Source organism: Trichosurus vulpecula, chromosome 7 (genome assembly GCF_011100635.1).
Source record: "Trichosurus vulpecula isolate mTriVul1 chromosome 7, mTriVul1.pri, whole genome shotgun sequence".
Classification (NCBI taxonomy): Eukaryota; Metazoa; Chordata; class Mammalia; order Diprotodontia; family Phalangeridae; genus Trichosurus; species Trichosurus vulpecula.
Window position 1 is genome coordinate 190,108,423 of NC_050579.1, and position 23,138 is coordinate 190,131,560.

Sequence of the window (23,138 nt, forward strand, 5' to 3'; positions counted from 1 at the left end):
TAATGAATTTAAAATATCAAATTATGCCACGTTCTTTTGATCCATTTCAGAAAAAAAATCATTGACATTATCACCATGTTCATTTTAACAGCAGTGAATCAAATCTGCTTGTAAATGTCTCAATGAACATTCAGGCTAACGGCTGAAGAATAGCAGCAATTGCCTTCTTGATAATCTAAGTCACAAGAAAAACCAAAGTCAATAGTTTTCATTGCTGCTGACCAAGGGTACTGGCACCATGACTTTATTACCATGTTATTATGCCCTTATTCAATTTACCAAATGTCACAGAAAACTGATTTTCTTTCACAATGTTACAAATGCCCAGAGAATTGGTTAGACTTTAATGAATAGGAAATACACATTCCTGAAAAGGTGATGCTTCTGACAAGACTCTCCAATTTCATATTAGCCCTTCCTGTTTAACTTTTAGAAATTTTAACAAAAGTAATTCACTTTATCTTTCTTGCTATAGCAACTCATTCACAAAGACCAGGATTCAAAATCAATTCAAGATACTCAACTGAAAGAGCAAAAACTATACCTCTTAAAATCTGCCACTAAAGTACAGAGATTTTAGAAATACCATTTTGGCAGCTGAGTGGAGGACGAATTGGAAAGGGAAGAGACATGAGGTAGGGAGACCAATGAGAAGGCCAAATAACTCGATACATTAACAATAAAATGTCTACAAATTTTCTGTTCTATTTTCCACATGGCTATGAAACCTGAATAAGTTACAAAACTACAAGAGAATATGAATTATTGTCAATGTTCCCTGTCTTGGCAATAAGTACCCAAAGGTACTTATCTATTATGTTTATCTATTAGGCTTATCTCTGAATTGGCAGTAAGTACTTAACTTAACGGCATATCCTCAAGAGCACCCAACAAATAAAAGATGATAATCAGAACGTTTTTCTTACACTCAATAACTAGTAGATTTACTCACTCAACGGGTGCATTTTTAATGTCAGTTTTTGAGTCCCAAGTGTCAAGATATTTCCAGAGCTAAGGCCCAGCAAGCAAGCTGAGCCCTGAGCTTGGCATAACAACAAGCCTTTGTGCTCACCTTCTGGATGATCTCAGCCACAGCAAAATCCCACAACTGTTTCGTATAATTATTGTATTGCTGTGACCAGCACCATGTGTTGTTTGAGCTGGGACAAGTTCAGACAAGAACTCATGTTCTGGTCGTAAAGCCCTGCTTTGAATTAAACTTATCTCGTTGTTGTTACCGCACATTGTCAGGGCTACAGCCCACCCATCGTGCAGCCACTGGTAAAGTGTTGAGATTGCCCCACACTGCCTCAGATCCCCCCACTAGGAGCAGGGCTCCAGTACATATGTCTAATCTGCCTCCTTACTTGCAAGCTGTTTCCATCGCTTTGAAATTAAACTTCTGTTTGATTCCTGAATCTCCTGCCTCTAACCTGCTCTGTTGTACTCTGGCCATGCACAGGTTAGAGGCCAGTTCCATACAGTTGACATTAATTGGTGTCCAAAGTGGGACTGGACATGGAACTGGGCCACTGGACTCTCCAGTACCAGTGGGAACAGATCAGGCACCACTGGAGATTTATTTCTCCAGAGTCTGATCCCACGTCTTCTGGTGAGTCCTCTGCCCTTGTCCCTTTTCCAGTGCTCCAAGCCTTGGTTGAGCTCAGTGTTCTCTGTGAGGAAAACTCCAGGGCCCTTCCAGTGGCCGAGTCAGATCACTCCGGAAAGGATATCCTTTCTTAAACTGCACGCCTCTATTAACTGGCCTCTCTGCATGCCTCTGCTATTTTTAAACTACAGGCCCCTGTAAAATTGCAACTGTGAACCTCTGACTGTTTTTTTTTTAAATAGCACATCTCAGTAATTGTGTGTCTCAGTCGAACTGGCTAAAATTAGAATTGTAATTGCGGGCTTTGTTAGAGTTCTCTGAGTCTATTTGCACCTGTCTTGTCATTTTGTCTGTGTGTTTGTGTCTTTGTAAAATGCAAAATATCTGTGTTGTGTTTGTGTTGTGAACTAGATTGTATTACCTTGAAAGATTTAAAATGCAGCCAGCCAGAAAAACTTCTAAGGACTGCAGCCAGAGAGTTTAGAACACTGGGAAAGATTAATGAACTTTCATAGTTGAAGCAATTGTCCCAGGTTAGCAGAACTAACTCCCATTTTAGGCTTCTCCTGGGAGATTAGCTTATAAGAAAAGAGAAACGGAAAACATCTGCAAGAGTTTTTTTTTTTTTTCCTGTCATTCAGCTTTGGCTATGTTAGAATTTCAGAAATAAAGTCAGATAAAGTTTGTGGAACTACTAAAAACATTTTAGCAGATTTTGGAGGTTTGGAGATTTATAATTTTTAAGACTTCAGGACAGAACTTCGAGACTTTGGGGGTAATTCCAGGAACTCACTCCCTTCTGAAATGTCTCAGTTAAGTTTTGTGGTACCACTCTGTAGCGTATCTTTTAAGGAAAAATAAGGATTAGATTTTATAAATGTTTTAAAAGTAAACGGCAAGATCAATAGCTTTATTGTTCTAGGGCAATGAAGGAAGGCAGCTAGTTTGGAAGTAATCCCAGAGTGAGGAAAAGGAACAAAATAGGCAAATAGTTTGCACCTTATAGCAACTTCTTGTTAACCCTCCCTTAACATTTCTGATCATGAAGAGAGAAGAGATTGTTTAAAACAAAGGGACTCCTCGGACTCTCCCAGGTCACCTACCCTCTCCTCGTTAACCCCTCTCATCCCAGATCAGATTCCCAAATCCAGATGTTGAAAAAAAATGCTGGAAAAATTTAGGGAAACTTGAATTATGTTCCAGTTGCAGAAATTTATTAGCTGTGTAATCTTAAGCAAGGTATATTGTCTCTGCTCCAGTTTCCTGATCTGTAAAGAGAAAAATAATAATAGCACCCACCTTCCAGGGTTGTTGAGAGGATCAAATGATATAATGACTATGGAGTGCTTAACACAGTGATTGGCATATGCTAAGCACTACATTATTTCTTTAACTGAATATAATTGTTTCATGCCTGATAACTCTAAAGTGGTTTTAAAATACCAAAAGTAATAAGATCAATGATTTTTATATGTGATAATTTGGAAATGCAATTGATGTCATCTGAAGTTTTGCTTCATGTTTATCTCATTATTGTATTTCTAAATTCTCTTATATTGTGAAATTTGAGAGAGCACTGTAACAGAAATGCTTAGACAAAAAAATTTTAAAACGGATGTGATAAAAATAGATATTTGAAAACTTAAATATTTAATGAGGTATATTTTGTTATAAAGCCAACGACAATAATAATTTATAATAGCAAATTTTCATTTGAAATTCTTGGCTATTATGAAAGTACATAGGGTGGTTTAAAGATATAGCTTCAACACATTAATGATGAATCAACTATCAGGTATTTGCTGTGTGTCTGAAGCCCCAGAATATGGGTAGTTTTAATTTATAAGTAAAAGAAAAATTGGAATGTAAACTGTTAGGGAAGCATCAGGAAAGATACTCAAGCTCTAAGTTGTGGTTAGGGAAATTTTGCTATTTAAGATCAAAATTCCTGGTACTATAATTTACTATTGTTTTGAGCTCTGATTACAGGGATAGTCATCTGAATTGTCATGAAGCCAATAGTAGAAAATGGCATTGCTGCAGTCTGGAAACTGCTACAGGTAGATGTCTGTGCCTGGGAAAAGTTTTGGGGACAACTCTGACACAGCTAGGGAGGATCCTCCCATCTCTATTTCCCCATTGTGCTGTTTCCTTTCTGAAAAGGAAATTTCCCCACCTGGTTAGTCCTGAGCCTTGCTTTTAACACCCTGTGACTACGTGTTTGGCTGTCAGATATGACTCATGCCTGAAATCAAACAGAGTGTTATGATACATGACACTGTTATAACTATAACCCTCTTTGTCCTTATGTAGCCAATTTCTATAATCAAGAACTTTTTAAAGGACAGTACTAAATCTATTAGATAATAGGCTGATACTGAAACATCTGTGAGTTATTACAATAGCACGCAAGTATGAATGTCTTACAATTTTAACCTCTATTTTAACCTCTATTTGTGGTCAGATGGTAATACAGGGATGATATCCTCCTAAGGGGGAAATGATTAAACAGAGTAATAAGACAAAGACGTAATGTGGAAGTTTTCTAATTAAATGGAATAGTAAATTTTGAGAAAGCAACAGGATTAGACTGTTTTCTCTAAGAACTATACACATATGTATATGATTGGCTTCCAAATTTATCATGGAAATTCAGGCTTTGAGTATGTTTTAGTAATAAATTCTCAGAATTGGATTAAGGATTTATTAAGGATTAAGGAAGTTTACACATAAATTTTCTTAATAATGGTAAAGAAAGTGAAATTATTTTCCCACTTTTAAAGTATCTGATAATCTTAAAGGGCAGAAGAGTCCATTTTGTAGTTGCACCCTCATAAATTTTTAAAAGATTATTATATCAGGTACGAGACTGAAGTAAGGATAAAAACAGGAAATAGTATATAAACCGAAATTTTCTGAAGTTTCAAAATTATGTAGGAGCCTCTGGATTTAGAACCAGAGAAGCAGAGCCCTTTTTAGAGCTATCCTGAGAATAAAGCCTTTTGTTCAAGAAAAGATATCAATGTGTTGATTAAATGGACATTGAGAATGGGTTTCTAGTATACCAGGAGACTTGAGGTTAGTTAATATTGGTGATAACCACTGTATTGCTTTGGTATTTGTTTCAAGATGTTTAAGTTTTCTTGGTTACCCTGGTGACATATAAATCTCCCTTCTCAAAACTAGTCCATTGTGAGCCCTCTAAGAACTGTCATCTACAATGTGACGGTGATGTGACCTGACTTAATGTACGCAATTATGGGAATTGTGAGAAAACTTTATTGCATTGTTACAAGGAGTTTTTTCACAATCGTGAACCCATATGTCTTCTAAGGGCCCTTACCAGGTCCTTCTGACTACTCCCACAGCTGTCAAACTTGTGGGTGCGGACTCCTGGATAATCTAAAAAAAGCCCCTTCTCCTGGGTGTATAGCAAAACCCTCCAGGGACCTCAAAGTTCGTCTAGTATGGACCAAGAAACAGCTGACATCCAGATGAGAGAACTATCCCAAGATTCTGGATGTAACAACAGTGCTACTTGCCACCACTGCGGCTGTGTAAGACCAATAACACCAGCACACAGGAGGGCTGCTAGCACAGGTTCTTTGATCTGCATTTCTAAGGAAAGCAACTTTAAGGGGTTTACTATCTCACTTTAACATACATGCATATATACATGTGTATACACACACACACACACACACATATATCATTCACTTAGTTCAGGGAAAAAGTCAGCACCCTGAAATTCAGAGCAAATATAAAGAGAAATTACAAACAGAGAAAATATAAACAGAGCAAATAACACAAATCAACAGACAAGCTTCTAGTAATCTGACAAAAGCTATACATACATAGTTACCAGAGAGAGAGAAGTACCAACATCTGGGTTTTCAAAGTGGGGGGGGGGGGCGGGCAGGGAAGGGCCTTCTTAACGGCTATCCAGTCTCCACACCAAAACTCTTCCAATGAGTGAGCCCCCAAACAAAAGGCTAAACACATCTTCAAGATCAGAGTGCTTCACACCTCTCTTGACCTAATTAGTAAAAGGGTGTGGGCCTTCCTACAAACAAGGCAAGACTCACTCAAAGGCACCTGATTGCCTTAGTGCTGAGAAGGCCTCCAAAAGAAAAAAAAGTAAAAAGTTCCACTTTGCTTGCCCTTACCCCTGGCAGGGGCTGAGTATACTGTCCCAGTTTGTTCTCCTCTTCCCTTTTGTTATGTGCCCAGCCACCACGATCCTGATTCAAGTGTGTTTGGCATCTTCTCCCTCTAAGAATTCCTTAAGAATCTTCCTCTAAGAATGCTTGGCCCCTCTCTCTTTTCTGTATGCAGGCAAACAATGGCTGGTAGTGATACCTGGGACACACTTGGCCAATAGGTCCCCACAAGGAACTGACTTCCTGGGATAAAAATACTTGTCTTGGCCCAACCGGCCTCTTGTGGCATCTTGGCTTATACTCTCCTTTTGGCCAAAAGGGAGAAATGTCAAGATATTAGGAGACACCCCGTTTTCCAGAGCTGAGACCCAGCAAGTAAGCTGGGCCCTGAGCTCAGCGTAACAACAATCCTTTGTGCTCACCCTCTGGATGATCTCAGCCACAGCAAAATCCCACAACTGTTTCATATAACTATTGCATTGTTTGACCAGCACCAGGTGTTCTCTGAACTCAGACAAGTTTGGACAAGTACCTACATTCTGGTCACATGTTCCGCTATGAATCAAACTTATCTCATTGTTGCTGTCACCCCTCATTATCAGGGCTACAGCTCACTGTGCAGCCATTGGTAAAGTATTGAGATTACCCCACACTGCCTCAGATCCCCCCACTAGGAGCAGGGCCCCAGCACATATGTCTAATCTGCCTCCTTACTTGCAAGCTGTTTCCCTGGCTCTGAAATTAAACTTCTGTTTGATTCCTGAATCTCCTGCCTCTAGCCTGTTGCACTCTGGCCATGCACAGGTTTGAGGCAGGTTCCATCCAGCTGACACAGGCTATTATGTAGGCAGCAGAAGAAACAATGGGCCATTATTTACATAATATAAGATTATTCACTAGAAGTCGTGCTAATCAGTTGCTTTCCAGCTCCACAGAGAATAGAAGGAAAAGGTTTTAACAGTGTAAGAGACTGACGTAAAACATCACACTTAGTAAGGGATTTTTAACTCTGGAACAAACTACCAAAGACTACTGAGCAATGTCCTCTTCTGAAGATTTCTGAAAGAGGGTAACCCATTGCCTTCAATGATTAAAGTGATAATAATAAAACTTCATTTCTATTACACTTGAAGGCTGACAAAGTACTTTTTCACAACCTTAAGGAAGATAGCAAAGATAGTATTATTCCTGTTACACAGAGAAGAAAACTGAGGCCAAGGAAGATATTAAGACTTGCCCACAGTTGGTGACAGAGTCAGAATTCAAACACAGGTCTCTAAATTCCAAGGCCAGCATTCTTTTCAACAACCTAAAACTGCTGCTACTACTATTCAAAGGGCAAGAATTGGGAAATCTCTTGAAACCCTTCTGACTCAATTATTTTGTAAAATGCTTAGAATTCAGAAGAACTCTTCAAGCAGAAGCTGGAAGACCACCTGCTGAAGATGATAATGTAGGGGACTGCAAAGGCTGAGTTACAAGTTGAACTGGATGACCCCATTTAAATATAAATATTGTTAATTCACGAGATGTAAGGTAACATAAAAAATAACCACAAATACTACCTAATACTAAGATGTATCTATCCCAAAAATAAGCTTTCAAAAAGTAACCCAGTACTAAAATGTAATACATCAGTTTTGGCCTGGTAAAGAAAACTATTGACATGTAAACATGTGGTTGCTAAAGAAAACAAGCAAATAATTCAAAGAAAACTTTTCTGGAAGTCAGTAATGGAATGAGGTCCAGCATGACTTTTTACTGTTCTCTACTCAACTCTGCTCTACCTTCTCTTACTCTCCAACGTGTCTGGACCTTTGACAGACGGTCATGGAATTCAGAAAACCTAAGTTCAAACCTTGCCTTTGCCACATTTTAGCTGTGTGATTCTCAGTACCCTGGACAATTCTCTAAGCTTCTAAGGTGATTATCTGCTTTAGTAGAAGGAGTTTCTCCACACTAGGAATTCCCCCTTCAATGAAATCACAGATCTTAAAGACACAGATTTTGACCTGGAAGGAAACTCAGAGGTCAGGTAGTCCAATCCCCCATTTTACAGAAGAAACTGAGGCCCAAAGAGGTTAAATGTCTCAGCCAATGCTACGCAGTGAATAAATAGCTGAACCAGAATTTTAATCCAGGTCCTCTGCTCTTTTCACTGCACCAGTCGACACTCCTAATATGGACTAGAAAAAGGAAAATGGATCCCCTCCATTTCAGAGGAGGTCAAAAGAATCATGTTTTCAGTGTGAATACTCCCACTACTGATGCAGATCACATCTCAGGTTCATTAGCTCATCACCTTGAGAACACTCTCTGGTGATGGGCCTCTCCATACTTAGGCTACTCTGGATTAGAGTCTGTTTCCAGGCCTGGACTATTGATGAAGGTGAATAAGCAAGACTGGATGAAGAAAGAAAATTAGGGAGGCAAACTAAATCTTTCTTTTCTAATAACTTCAACCAGCTAAAGATTATAATAGAGTTAACAATAACATGTACAAAATTAAAGAAGCAGAAGAGGTTATATAATCAGAGAATTTTAGGGTTAGAAAGGACCTTAGAAAACATCTAGTCCAGTACCTTAATTTTCTAGATAAACCTTTATATTCTCTCAGACAGCACTTGATAGCTCACTGGTGAGGTAGGTGCAGTAAGAATAATACGAGCAAAATGGGGTCTAGAGAAGTGATGTGATTTTCCTCAGGCCGCATGCTAGTGAGTGGCAGAACCACAGAACCAGTAACAGAACTCAGGCTGACTCCTGATCTCATACTCTTTCATCTACATTGCAGCTATTGATACAAATTTATAAACAAGCTTTGTCAGAATAAATTCCAACACCCACAATCTTGCTAGTAGTACCTTTCTTCTGTTGATTAGCTCCAATTCATCCTGTCTATACCTTATCTGAACATAATTGCTTGCTGTTAGCTCTCCCATTAGACTGTGGGCTCCTTGAGAGCAGGGACTCGCTTTCTGCCTTTCTTTGCATCCCCAGCTCTCAGCATGGTGCCTCGCACACAGTAGTTGCTTAATAAATGTTTATTGACTACTGACTGTCTTAGCAGTACCTTCTAGAAAGTGACAATTATACACTATTTTACATGCAAATAATTTAAAGAATCAGACAATGTCAGGGTTGGAAAGGAACCCAGAGATCATCTACCCAATCCGACCCATGCTTGCTTAGGGATATCCCTTACTAGAGCTCTGACAAACAGTCATCAAAGCACCATCTAAATAGTGGACAGAATTAGTTGCAAAGAAGTCTGCCTTTTATCAAATTAGAATCTGCCTCTTTTAATAATTCATAATACTTCTTCCTTCTGGGGACAGTGGAATGAGTCTACTATTAGCATAATACAGACCATAATACAGACTCTACAGATGACATCTGACATACTTTATCCTACGAAATACTGAAGAGAACTTGTAAAATCAAAGAAGATTCTAACAAAAAACTCAGGGAAATTTTTTAAGTGACCTGGTGCTTTTACATGCAGTTCATACATATAGAGGATATGGTTATAACATACATAATACTATAATATATTAAGTATAATATAATAAAGAGACTCAATCAAATGTCACTTCTCTGGGTCTGTAAAACGGCAAATGAAAGGAAATGGACTCGATGATTTCTAGGGTACCTTAGTAATCTAATAGACTACAATCCTACAAGGGGCAGGGGGAGACACAAAAAAGCCACAACCTCAAAAAAGACCCTGGGAGTTTTAGCAGTCTACAAGCTCAATAAGCATGGTTGCCACAACAGCCAATGCAGTCTCAGTCCGAAGTAAGGCAGACCTTGTATCTAAAAAGGAGATGCAGCATGCTCATCCCCTGTTCTGGTCAGTTCACATATGGAATGTATGTTCAGTTCTAGGGGCCAGATCTTAGTAAGGACACTGAGAAGCTGAACAGTACATGCAAGAAGATAGTCAAGGGAACTAGTAATGTTTAGCTAAGAAAGGGATGACTCTGGGGAGAGGGGGGAGATAATATCTCTCTTCCAGTATCTATAATATTACACAGAAGAGGAATTAGACTTATTTTGTTGTTCTGTTTTAACTTAGCCCCAGAAAGCAAAACCAGAAGCAGCTAGCGAAAAGTATAGAACCAGTTTTATGTATGAAAAACTTCCTAACAATTCTAATTATTCCAAAGTCTAATAGGCTGCCTTGGGAGAAACTGGATTTCCTTTCATCTGAGTTCTTCAAGCAAAGGCTGGATGTCGTAGAAGGGATTCTTGCCAAGGCATAGCTTGGAAAAGAATGCCCCAACTCCTTTCTGTAATGTTAATACAATTTTAATAGCTTTCCCATCCATTAATAGGCTCATGGAAGTCTGAGTCACATGAGCCTGCAGTGGGAGGAGGTCGATGGATGGGTGAAGCAGGAAGGATGGAGCCGATGGAGGAAGTGAGACAGAGCAGTCAGAGCTAGGAGAGAGACAATGGGAGTTGCAGCTTGGAGAGAGAGGAGGTAACCAGTGACCAGAGCAGCTAACGTGGGTGAGAGAGGGGCATTTTTGCATAAAGAAGCTTGGTTTGTGGATGTCAGTGCCCTCTGCATTGATAATGTGTATAGATTTCTTTGTTGCTATGATGGATTCGGCTTCCTGTTGTTGGGATTTGGCTTTCTGGTGTTTGAATAAATGTTTTGGTTCTGTCTTCAACGAAGAGAGTCTGTTATATTTTGCGATTCAGAACTAGGCTGGCATATTCATAGCAGTCGTAGTGGCTATGAGTATCATATTGCTACTACACCCTCCAACTCTAAGATGCAGTGATTTCACTCACCTGTTAAAAAAAAAATCTCCCTTGAGTCTCTATTACCTACAGAGTAATGGTCAAACTCGTTTGCCTGGCATTTAAGGCCTTTCACAATCTGATACCACCCTACCTTTATAGCCTTATTACATGTTATTCTTCCTCCAGGAACTCTTCCCTAGCCAAACTGACCTTACTCTATCTTCCAAATACATTCAGTACTTTGCCCACCTCTAGTTATCTATGCTTAGAATGAGCTCCCTCTTCCCTCTTCATCTGCTAATGCCTTTACTCATCCTTTAAAGTCAAACTTAAGTGGTACCTCCTCCATGAAGCCTTCCTTACTCCTCACCTTCCTCGCCCCTTCATTCATATCCTTAACAATCTTCCCCTTTGGTATTCACATAGCATTTTGTCTTCTACCTCTATGTACAAACCATGCAATACTGTGTTATTATTATAATTTGTGTTTATGTCTTACCCTCTAACTCGATTATCAGCTCCAAGAGGAGCCCTCCATCTTTTTTAAACACTGTCTTTCCCCAAATGCCAAGCATGCTATTCTGCACAGAGCAGGTGCTTCATAAAAATGTTTGCTGAATTTGAATTTACAGTGAAAAAGCATGAAAAGATTTTTCATAGAAAGAACTACTGCTATACAAATCTGCTGTGTTCTGCTTAAATGTGTTTGAAAATGTACATTCTGGGGGAAAAATAGGTTTGAAAATAAGCTAAAGGCTTTTAGAGATTAGGCAAGAGACCAAAAGTATGTAGATGTAAGTAATCAATCAGTAGCATCAGCTCTAGTCTTCCAAGTACAGGGAAGTACAGGAAAAGTGGGTTAGCTGAAAGAAAACCACAGGAGGCACTTAGGGAGCATACAAAAACAAGATGGTCTAATTTCCTCTTCTGGCTTGAGCCAGCTAAACCATGTGGTGTAGGAGGCAAGCACGTAAAACAGACTTTTCTCTTCATAGAATAGAGAAAGACTGGATAGCTTGTACTGACTACAACTAGCAAAAGAAGGCAAATAAGATCAAAGGAGGACAGACCTTTTGGAGGCTTTTGGCCCCTTAACTACTCTAAATCCTGGAGCTGGAGCTAAGAGGACACAGTGCATTAACAAAGAATACATACCAAATGCAATGCACTATTACTTTGGGTAATACCTAACAAAAGCCAGAAATTATTTTACAGAGACAATCAGAAGGGCTATAAAGGCTGGTACACATTGTTAATAGAACAAGAAAGTAATTCAGAATTATTCTTTTTAAAAGGTGTTATTTTAAAAAGCTTTTTAAAATGCCCATGTTCTTTGATCCAAGGATCCGAATGCTTATACCTTAAAGAAATAAGAGAGAGAAAGATTTCATGTTCACTAAAGTATTCCTAATGTCTGGGAAAGGGACGAATTGAAATATGAATATAACGAAATATTATTGTGCTAAAAGACAAGGTGAATATGAAGAATTTAGAGAAACTTGGAAAGACTTACATAAACTGATGCAGAATGAAGTAAGCAGAACCAGAAAAATAATACACTTCATGTATAAAATAATGTATATGTCATGAGCAAAAAACCCAAAATTGAATGCTTTGCATTTATAAGAATTAGGCCTTAGAAAAGAATTAAGAAAATATGTACCCTGCTCTTCTTTTGTAGAGATGAAGAACTATGGTTATAGAATATTGCATATTCTATTGGCCATGACTGATGTGTTGGTTGAGTGTTTTTTTCCCATCAATATTACAAAGGATTGCTCACTAGGTAGAGGAAGCATTCAGAAATGAAAGGTATATAAAAACAAAAGATATTAATGAAATGCTATTAAAAATTATAAATTTTTTTTAAATTTATTTTCCAGTTCAACTGCCTTTAGGGACAAGCCAATTATTTTGGGCCAATCTAAATTACTTTCTCACTTTCATTGTTCCTTCCTGATTTCTATTTCTGTTAGAGATTGTTTATCTTTTGTTTTTACATAACCCATATTTACAAAGACATCTCTTACCACCCCCTTACCCTTACAGCAAAGAACAGAAGAAGAGGAAAAACAGTTCATCAAAATTAATCAATATGTTGAATCTGACGGTATGTGCGATGTTTCACACGCATAGTCCCCTACTTCTACAAAGAAGAGAGGAAGATTTTTTCATTTCTTCTTTGAGGTAAAACTTGGTCATTATAATCAGACAGTGTTGATTTTCATCCATTGCTGCTTTTTTTTTGAATAATTTTTGTATATTGTGTATATTGCTTTTCTAATCTAATTTACTTTGCACAGTAACATTCCATCATATCCATGTGTCACAGGTTATTTAGCCATTCCTCAATCAATGGACATCTGCTTTGGAAACTTTGGAAACTGCTAATATGTGTGTGTATGCATGTGTATGTATATATGTGTGTATGTATGTGTGTGTATATATATATGTATGTGCATATATGTATATGTGTGTAAACACATACACATACATACAAGCACATACATACACATATATATATAGGTGTATATGAGACCTGCCTTATTAGTACATGCTAGTGGAATCATTAGGTCAAAAGGTAAGGGCATTTTGGTAACTTTCTTAAAAATAAACTTCCAAATTTTGCCATCTGATTCTATTCCTGCCTCTAGACTTTTTTTAAACTATCCATTTGATCAGGAATACCATCCCACTTCCCATCTAACAAATTAACCATCTCCCTCAAAATCTACTGCAAGTTAACTTTTCCCAACATACTTTCTCTTTGGGGAAAAAAAATAAAATGAAGAGAATAAATAATCCTACCCAAATCTCCCATAGAGTTTCTCAGAAGTCTTATTCTATTCTTTTATGAAAGCACAGACAACCATAATATAGTCTGTACAAAATTTACAATATGATAGAAACAAGTATCATATGGTGATAATTTTTCCCATTATTTATAACTTAACAAATGCAGCAAATTCAACATTCAATATTCTTAATGCTGAAAATTATGTCAGAGGAGGTAATATAGACCCAAAGAATAGCTACAACAATACTTTAGTAACAGTGAGTCAACATCACCTTGATAAATTCAGCAGATTGTTTTCTTTCTAGAAAATATATTAGTTTATAGTTTTTTTCAATGTCTATTTCAGACTCAGAGCTCCCATTCAATACAGCTGGGCTCAGAATCCACTACCTATTTTTTCAGGCAACCTATGGCCATTACTTTAGTACCTTCTCTCCTTGTCTGCTAACTGCTCCAACTGGTTCCTCCAAAGAATATCTCCTTCTGTCTTGTTGAAGAACATCAGCTTCACTTTCCTAAAAGCAAATGTTACATTGTATATCAGCATGAACACTTTAAATTGAGTTTTTAAATTATGTATGAATATGTTCAATAAAGGGGAAATGAGGTGAAAATATGTTATGCTAAAGGTGACCACAGGGAACAAAGTAAAGTGAAATGAAGGTGAAGGAACCAACCCCCTTAATAATCAAGCTGGGGCCAGAGGAAGAATGGGGAATAACTGGCAGGATAATAAAAACATGTTCAGATTTTGTACTGTAACATTAAAATCAGAGATAAGTAGTATATGCTGTACTGGTCTAATAGAGCTTCAGAAAATATATTAATGCAAACTGTCATTCTTGTATTTTTTTAAATCTACAAATAAAATTTACATACCTGAGACTGGTTATATTCAAAGCATAATTCAATATTTTAATCATTGGTGTGAAGCCTGTTCCAGCTGCCAATAAGAAGAGTTCTTCTAAATCTTGGAGCTGAGATTTTTTAAAGTTGCCCTCAGGACTACTCAAAGAAACACAATCTCCTAAACAATAAAATAAATTATCAGAAAAAGGGGAGCAATCCCAGAAAGTCAAAGACAGTGGAGGCCTCTTATAACATGATGCTGGTGACAGGATTCTTGATTGCATGCTAGCCATGTCCTATTAAAATCTGTATAACATAGTTGTGTCGCCAAGGAAATGATTTGACTGTCAGTATTTCTGAATATATAAGGAAGAGACCCACAATAATATAATTTTATTATATATCCTCTCCCATATTATTCATTTTATAAAACCCAGGGTTTTATAATTTTGGAAACAAACTTACAAATTTTGGCAACAAATAGCTTACAATAATGCAAGACTGACAGCAATCCAACACGATTATAAGCTTCTCAGTAGCAGGGCCCAGATCTTATTCAAGTTATAATCTACTGTGCCGAGGGCCAAGTGCAAGGTACATTATTAGATGCACACTAAAAGCTTGCTGATTCATACAAGGAGAGAATGCAGAAATGTCATTATAAAACCTCAGGCTAAACAATTCAATGGTATCAATCTTTCCTCCAGCAAATACTGTAATAGTACTAACAAGACAAACCTGACTAGTTAACATTTAATTTCCTTTTATTTTTCCTACAGCCAAACTCAAAAAATGAAAACAAAACTTAGTCATCTATGAACCTACAATCTGGAGAGATCACTCTGTAATCTGGGGAGCCAGGATGGCTGAGTTCAGAATGTCCTTTCTGCAAATCATAAAGTATTACTTCAGTAAGACAGTGGCCCCCAGAATGAGTTCCTAGGAAATGTCAAGTCATATGATTTAAAATTGCTTAGACTGAGCAAAATGAATTAAATGTTTCCACCCTCTTCCTCAGTAGGGTCAATGCTGAAATTTTAGATGCATACTTAGAAAAAATAGTAATAATAATGATAAAGAAAAAAGATAAGAGACAGATAAGAGAACAAGGGTTGAGAGAAGAGGGACAGGCCAGAATAAGGCTCTAAGCTAAGAGGCAAACCCTTATAAAACTCCTCAGAGAATGAACTAATCCAAACCCCTCAAAAGCAGTAATAAAATAATACACAAATACTTACCTATCTGAAGACAATCAAAATGTGGTGAGAAGAGTCCAGCGCGATAGATTTTGATCATAAGATAGATATATTTGTTATGAGGATGAAGTGGTTCCTGTAAATCTGAGTGTAAGGACTCTAATACAGGTGTATACGGCTTCACTACTTCTGTACCTGGAAGAAGCCAAAACCAAAGATATACAAGCGTAAAAAATACAAAATACACTGGCACAACTATACAGTATATTGAAATGCCTAATACAGCAATGCTGACATGTTTATTACTATTGCTTTTAAATGGATCACTGCTAGAGACTTACTTATTGTAAATATGATTTTTTGGTATAGGGTGGCATAACTGAATAATAACAATAAATTTATGTTAATAAGTTTGGCCAAATTCTTTCCTAATGGAGTAGTATACTGCCACAGATAGGCCAAAATCTGCCTCTGTGGAATGGAGCCACTGGGGCAGCAGCCAGTATCAAAATTATTACATAACCAAACCATGCACAACAGAATCAAGTTTTCATGATCCAGTTGTAGCAATGAACATTACAAAATAATCTTAACCAAGTCATCATTAAGAACAATATAAGGGGAAAATAAATATATAATGTTATAATATTTGGCTTAATCACAGTCTAAAAGAACAAAACTTAGCCTACACGTAGTATCCGAATTGTCAAAAAGGTTAAGAGTTTCTTTTTAGTTTTTCTGGTTCAGTAAAATGCCATTTCTGTATAAGTTAAAGTATACTGCAGATATGATAGTTTTTCAGTAGCATTCTCAACATTAGTTAACTGTTAAGAGAAAAGGTAAAAAATACTACTGGTCAAAACATAGTATTCTTTCTCTAGTTTTGATTATGGGCAATTCAGTGTAGCCACACTTAATGAGCCCCTCCTACATACAGAATATAGTGCTGGCTGTGGTGGAAATGCAAGAGCAAGGAAAAAATCTTACATAAACATAATCTTTTCCAGCCCAGTGCTCTGTACATAGCAGGTAGCTAACAAGTATGTTGAATTCCATTTTGACATGCAGTCTAACACACTGTTACCCAAAGGCCAACAAAATGTAATGCAAACATAGTAAGTGACATTGATATAAACACTTTCCTCATAAACACCATGTATGCTAAGAAGAGCAAGTACATGTTATCCCAATTTTAGAGATGAGAAAACAGGCTAAATTTTATAAAGTGAAGACCCAGACACAAACAACTAAAGTGGCTAGATGGATGACGGAGCTGCTAACTAAGGGCAGATTAATAAAAATTAGGCTCTTCCACCTTGAAAGGTAAAATCAGAAATGGGTCACAAAGAAAACCTATAAAAGTTATTAACATAGATAAGGTGATGTAGACATTCTCCAAAGCCCCAAAGGCACACCTTTTCAAAGAGCAATCATCTAAGTTAAGGACAAAAAGGAGCAATCACTTCATACACAACTGGTAAGAGATGTGTAAAACTTAGGACTAAGTAACAGGACTGGCAAGAAGCATAAGCAATGCAGAAAGGATTTTTTAGAAATTTGTAAATAACAAAACTAAAAATAGCTATTTAAGAGAAGTTGGAATATATCTCACCTTTAAATCTAAGATCAAGGAGGGCTGGGGATCATGAAGATCCTTGAGGGCAGGGACGGTCTTGAGTCTTTCTTTATGTCCCCAGCACTTAGCCTAGTGCCTGGTACACAGTAGGCACTTAATAAATGTTTACTGATCACATTGTCTAAACATGAGATGGCAATTTCTTTAATTACATTATTAAAGCTACAACATTTCTATCACATATGTACAAAAGGATACTGAAACATATATTTTGCAAAGTCTTCACCTACTTCTAATATTTAGCATCTGGCAATTACAATCTAAGCTTAGGTACCCAGGAAAATGTGCTAATGTCTTCCAATAAAATCACGAGACAAAAATATAACATTTCATAAAGTTAAACTCTGAATGTAGAATTTTACAATGTGAAATTATTTTAAAATTATTCCTTTATGTTTCCATGCAACTTACCTGTAACAGTTTGCTTGAGGTAAACATGTTGCCCAATGGGCACCTGAAGATGAGTGCCTGGTGGCAGCATCAAGCAGTAAAGTTTGGTATCGTGTGTAACATCCACCTTGGAAATCAGCTTACACTTTCTATAGTACAGCCCTAGAAAAATGATTCAGTTTTTCTTATTCTTGAATATATTTAATAAGTTGTCACTCTCTAAGACTAAGCTGTAGGAAAGTTGCTGAACTGCATAGTAAAGGGAGATCCCTCATCAATCTAATATCCCGTCTATACCCTATCCTCATCTTTCTCCCCTCTGACCAACCCACCTACACACACAAAAATGAAGAACAAACATAACTTCACCTGCTTCCTAGGAGGAGAGAGTCTATAAACATACCGGTTAATTTGAGTTTTTCATTTATCAAAACACCTTGAAAATTCTGTACACTAAATTTTTTTCTCAACATTTTCCCCCTGTGATTACTGTTTACTAAAGTCTATTTACAAGTATTTATGTAATTTTAGAAAATAAACTAAAATGTATCAGTAAGAAACAAACACATTTCTAATGAAAACTAATTTTACTTTTATCATTTAATTTTAAACTTTTTTTTAGTAGAACCAGAATTAAATTGTACAATCGAAATGACCATGGATATAGTATGCATTCTAAAATCCTTTCTTAAGGAACTTTCATAAAATCTTTCCAAAACTCATGAATATCTATTTCTGTAGGGATACAGCATTAAACACAAACTGGGGGGAAAAAACCCTATTACATAAGCTAGCATCCTCTTTCTGTCAAGAGCAAAGAAGAACCTCAGGCAGATCCCTTGGATGAACTTACAGGAGGTCATGGACAAGAGCTGCACAGGATGGGGAGGCATGGATAGGTTGTGACCTGCAGCACTGGAGGGAATACCATTATCAAAAAGCTCAGAAATTCATGTGAGTATTTCAGCATATATGAACTTACAACCTAAATTCAATTGAGGATTCTAATTCCAAATTAAAAAAAAAAAACCTCCATAAAATACATGCAAAATTTAAAAATTATCCATGAAGTGGTATATGACCATTCCAAGGTTTCCTCCAATTTCTATGGTTTAGTGGAAAGGACACTAGTTTTGTCATAATATCTCTGTTAAAATCCTGGCCCACCTACCTGACACCCATGTGACCTTATTAGGACTTCTCTGGGCCTTAGCTTCCTCACCTGTGAAATAAGGGTGTAGAACTACATTACTAAAGTCTCATCTTGGCTCTAGATGGCTCCATATACGGTTCCAGGATCTGTTTTTAAAAGAATTATGATTTTTCCCTGAATTGGTAAGATTCTGCCCTAAGCTATTATTGTTTCTGGTCACAAAACCTGCTTTATTTTGACAACTCTTTACTCCAAGCCTGCTTTTAACAATTAAAAGTAATAAAGTCTGTTTTGCAGAGGGACTGAACATAGTTTCGAAACACAAATTATTTTTGGGACAGGAACCTGAAGCGCTTCTAGCCATTTTAAAATTCCTCCTATAAGATAAACTCCAGCCATTCTGATGTCTCCCTCTGACGTGTAGGTGAGGCTGAGTTCCTGATTATCAAACCAGCAGAGTGGCAGCTCCTATCAAGATCAAAAGGCTTCAAGTAAGGCTCTGATGATGTACTGGCTTAGTTAAGTGTTTTTTTTAACCACATCAACTCATGAAATGGCTTACTAAGGCACAGAAGGTTGCCATGATCTGCATAGGTGTCTAGCACTAATAAAAATCATTGATATTTTCAAATCTTGAAGCAACAAGACGAAGTCTGGCTAAATGCTCACAAACATGAACTACAGATTAGCAGGAAAGAGGGGGAGGGGATAAGGTGCAACACCTGGACTCTTAAGTTCTAAACGGCCTCTGTACTGATTTCTGCTAAAACTAAGACATCTGAATTGCATTCCCTTTCCTCAGGAGTACTATTTAATGAATTATTGCTCAGATATAACAAATGACACTTAATAGCCTAAAATTAACTTACATCCAAAGTACTTAATAGAGGTATTAACTTCAATCAAGGTTGAGTAAGTGTTCCAATGACATTTCTTGACAGAAACTTCACTATCCAGGGTACAAATAATAGAGCAGGCATGGGAAATATGTTGCATAATGTCAGAAGAAAGGATGTCAATGATACAAAATGTTATTCTGAGATAGTTTACTACTCAAATTGAAGCAGTTACCTCCCATTTCAAGGGAAACATAAACCTAGATCCAGAAATCAAGGGCCCATATTGGTTTAAGGGACTTTCCCACAGTCACAAAAGTAATAAAGTAGCGGAGCTAAAAGGTACTGTACGGCCTTTTTGTATTATAATTATTTGGGGGAGGTTGACAGGTATGAAACAAGGAATCTGTGAGAGTGCAGGTCCTGGAGACAGGTTTAAGTTAAGCATTGAGGCTGCTCGTATCAAGGGGCAGTGGCTATACTGGCAGACAGATATGAATGAAGCCTGAATGAGCTGATGACTAATTGAAGTGTGCACTTTAGAGGAAGGAAGTGGTGGTTAAAAAAAAAAATTGGAGCGAGACCTCTCCTAGTCTTTGGTCAGGAACAGTCCACAAACAAGGGCAAATCTGATTTCACAGCTATCATTAAAACTTCTTGAACTGAGAGCCATGACTAGGACATGGATCTGGATGGATAATGCCTTATTCTGAAGAAAGAAAACAGGTAAATTTTTTTTTTTGGTGAAACAAAACAGGTGGGATGACATTGTATAATAAGATGGTATACTCATATGAGAAAATCTAAGAACCAGAGGAGGGAAACATGATGAAGAGTATTTGGATGACAGTTAAAGGACTTAGAAATAGAAGTGATTTTTCTTTTGTCATTGGAATATACCTGGCCTAAAGCCACCTGGACAGAAAGAAGAAATATTTAGATGAAAAGCATGGAAACAGATCACATGCCTGGCACAGAGGTATGATACAGTAGTAATAAAGGACCAATTATCCAGACTTCTGTTGGAGCTTTCCCTCCCCTTCCCTTCCCTTCCCTTCTCTCTCTCTCTGTCTCTCTCCCCCACCTGCCCCCACTAAAAAAAACCAAACAGAATAGTCAATAACTTTCTGACATGGCTTAGTGAGAACATCATCTTTCAAAAGACAGAGGAACCAATAGGGGAAAATTCTATTTTGGATTTGTTTCTCACTAACAGGGAGGAATCAGTTGCTACAGTAGAAATGATGGGAACCCCAGGAGGAAGAGACCACTCATTCTAAAGTTAATGATAGAGGAGAATAAAATTAAGCATAGTATAGCATACACTCTAGATCTGGGGAAAGTGGATTTCAGTGGGTTCAGAGGAATTATAGGTAGAATACCATGGACTTTCAGAGTAAAGAGAGTTGGTATCCCATGCTTCAAGGAAAGTCGGCCCAGAAATGATATGAGATGCTCAAGAATGAAATTCTGAAGACAGGGCAACATTTCAATGAGGAGTCAAAATGAGACTGTCTGAAGAGACTGATGTAAATGCACAGGGAACTAATCAACCAACTTAGATTTTAAAAAGAAATATAAAGATGGAAGAAAACCCAGGTTGATAGAAGATCAATATGGATGACAAGGTCCTATAAAAATAGTGCAAGAAATGCCAAAGTTCAAAATGATCTGAATGAAGTTGGCAAAAAAAACTAAGGACAAAAAGAGATGTTCAAAGTATCACTGAGAGAAAAAGGAGGATCAAAGAAGGCTGGACCCTTTGCTTAAAGTGGATGTAATGATGGTGACTGACAGCAGAGAAATAGCAGAGAGGCTCCTTTCTTCTTTTGTTTCTGTTTCCTCTACAAGGGGAAGGACCCTCACCCTAGAATGGACAGAACAAAAATGACTAACAAGGAGCTGATGCTCTCGATAAGTAAGGAGATAGTAAAAAAGCACCTCATTTCTGCTGACGAATTCAAGTTGCCTGACCAAGATGAATCACATCCTCTCCCACTGAAAGAAATGGCAGAGATGAGAGCAGAACCACTCTGAGTAATACCTGAAAGACTATAGAAAACAAGAATAGTAACATGAGATTGGAGAAAGGCAAACAGCCCAATTTGCAAAACAGGGAAGGGAGTCTACAAACTAGAGAAAAAGTCAGTTTCACTTTGATTTCTGAGAAAATTCTTGAAAGAATCATTAATGAGATGGCTGATGACTATCTAGAAAGGGAAGCAGCGATTACAAAGAGCTGGCAAGGCTTCATCAGGAATAAGCTGTGTCACACTAATAATCTTTCCTTTTCTGATAAGACTAGCAGATGAGGGGAATGCTATGGATATAGATTTAACTAGATTTAACCAAAGCCTTTGATGAAGTATCCAATACTATTCTTGTGGATAAAATGGAGAGGTATGGATTAGGTAATATAGACAAATGAATTCAGAACAGATTGGATGGACACACTCAAAGAGTAGTTATTAATCGTTCAGTGTCAACATGGCAGGAGGTCTCTATCTGATACTGTGATGTTTAACCTGTTAATCAATGATTGATAAAAGCACAGATAGTATACTTATACAAATCTGTAAGTGAAAAACCTGGGAAGGCCAGCTAACATACTGGATGACACAGTCAGACTCCAAAAAGATCTGGAAAGACTGGAGCATTGGGCTGGATCTCTACTAAGATACAATTTAATTGGGATAAATGTAAAGTATTGGTCTTGGATACCAAAAGAAAAAATCAATTCTACAAATATAAGATGGGGAGCAGTACTCAGAAAAGGGTCTGAGGTTTTAATGGACTGCAAGTTCATTGAGTCAGCACTGTGAAACGGCAGTTAAAATGTTAAAGCAATTGGACTGTTAGGGGAAGGCGCGATGCGACTTTTAGGAACAGGGAAGTAATCATCTCACTGTGTTTGTTGTACTGTTTTTGTCAGGTCTCATCTGGAATACTATATTTAATTCTGAACATCAGGGTTTAAGAAGGACATTGATAATCTAGAGAATGCCAAAGGAGGGATGATGAAGTTCATGACATATGGGGACAGGTGGAAAAAAACAGGGCATATTTAGTCTAGAAAAAAGATGACTTGGTTGGGATGGGATGCAGGGGAATAATAGCTAAGTAAGGTTATCATATAGAGCAGGACTGTCCAAAATGAGGCCTGAAGTGCAATTTATGAGGCCCACCTACAAGCACAGAAATTTACCTAAATGCTTTAGTAAACTAAGCTGAGCTACCACAGAGCTCTCACTAAATGGCAAATCAAAATATATTGTCTATTGTTTCAATAAAAACCTAAGGTTGGACAGCCCTGATATAAAGGAAGGGTTAGATTTATTCTGTTTGACCTCAGAGGGCAAAACTAGGAGCAATGGAATGGATGTCACAAAGTGGCCAATTTAGCTTTGATGTCAGGCAAATTCCCTAACAACAAGAGCTGTTCAGAAGCAGAATGGCTTGTCAGAATCCCTGTCCAAGAAGAAATCCAATGACCAACTGTCAGTATGTTTTAGTAGGGATTCCTTTAGGTATGAGTTGAACTAAATGGCTGTTGAGGTCACTTCCAATTCTCAAATTCAGTGATTCTGATTCTGTGAGGTTTTCAACAAGAAATTCTCTAGTCCTATATACCCCTAAATTCTGCCCATGTTTATCCTTCACTGGATCCTTCTATGCTTAGGTAAACCAACCTACAGAAAGAAACTTTGTTTTTCAAAAACACGGCTGACTATTGTTTCCTTCCTTCAAGGATTTATTA

General features: G+C 37.4%; 1 protein-coding gene across 1 annotated transcript in view; it reads right to left on the reverse strand.

Annotated features, from left to right (window-relative positions):
- The window catches only part of LOC118856745 (cytochrome b5 reductase 4), a 103,281-nt gene that overhangs the window by 10,079 nt on the left and 70,064 nt on the right, over window positions 1-23,138 (reverse strand). The window contains exons 11-14 of the mRNA XM_036767209.1: window positions 17,414-17,554; window positions 15,409-15,561; window positions 14,201-14,348; window positions 13,750-13,836 (exon numbers count right to left, since the gene is read on the reverse strand). Coding sequence (XP_036623104.1) covers window positions 13,750-13,836; window positions 14,201-14,348; window positions 15,409-15,561; window positions 17,414-17,554 — 529 coding nt within the window. The remainder of the gene's footprint in view (window positions 1-13,749; window positions 13,837-14,200; window positions 14,349-15,408; window positions 15,562-17,413; window positions 17,555-23,138) is intronic.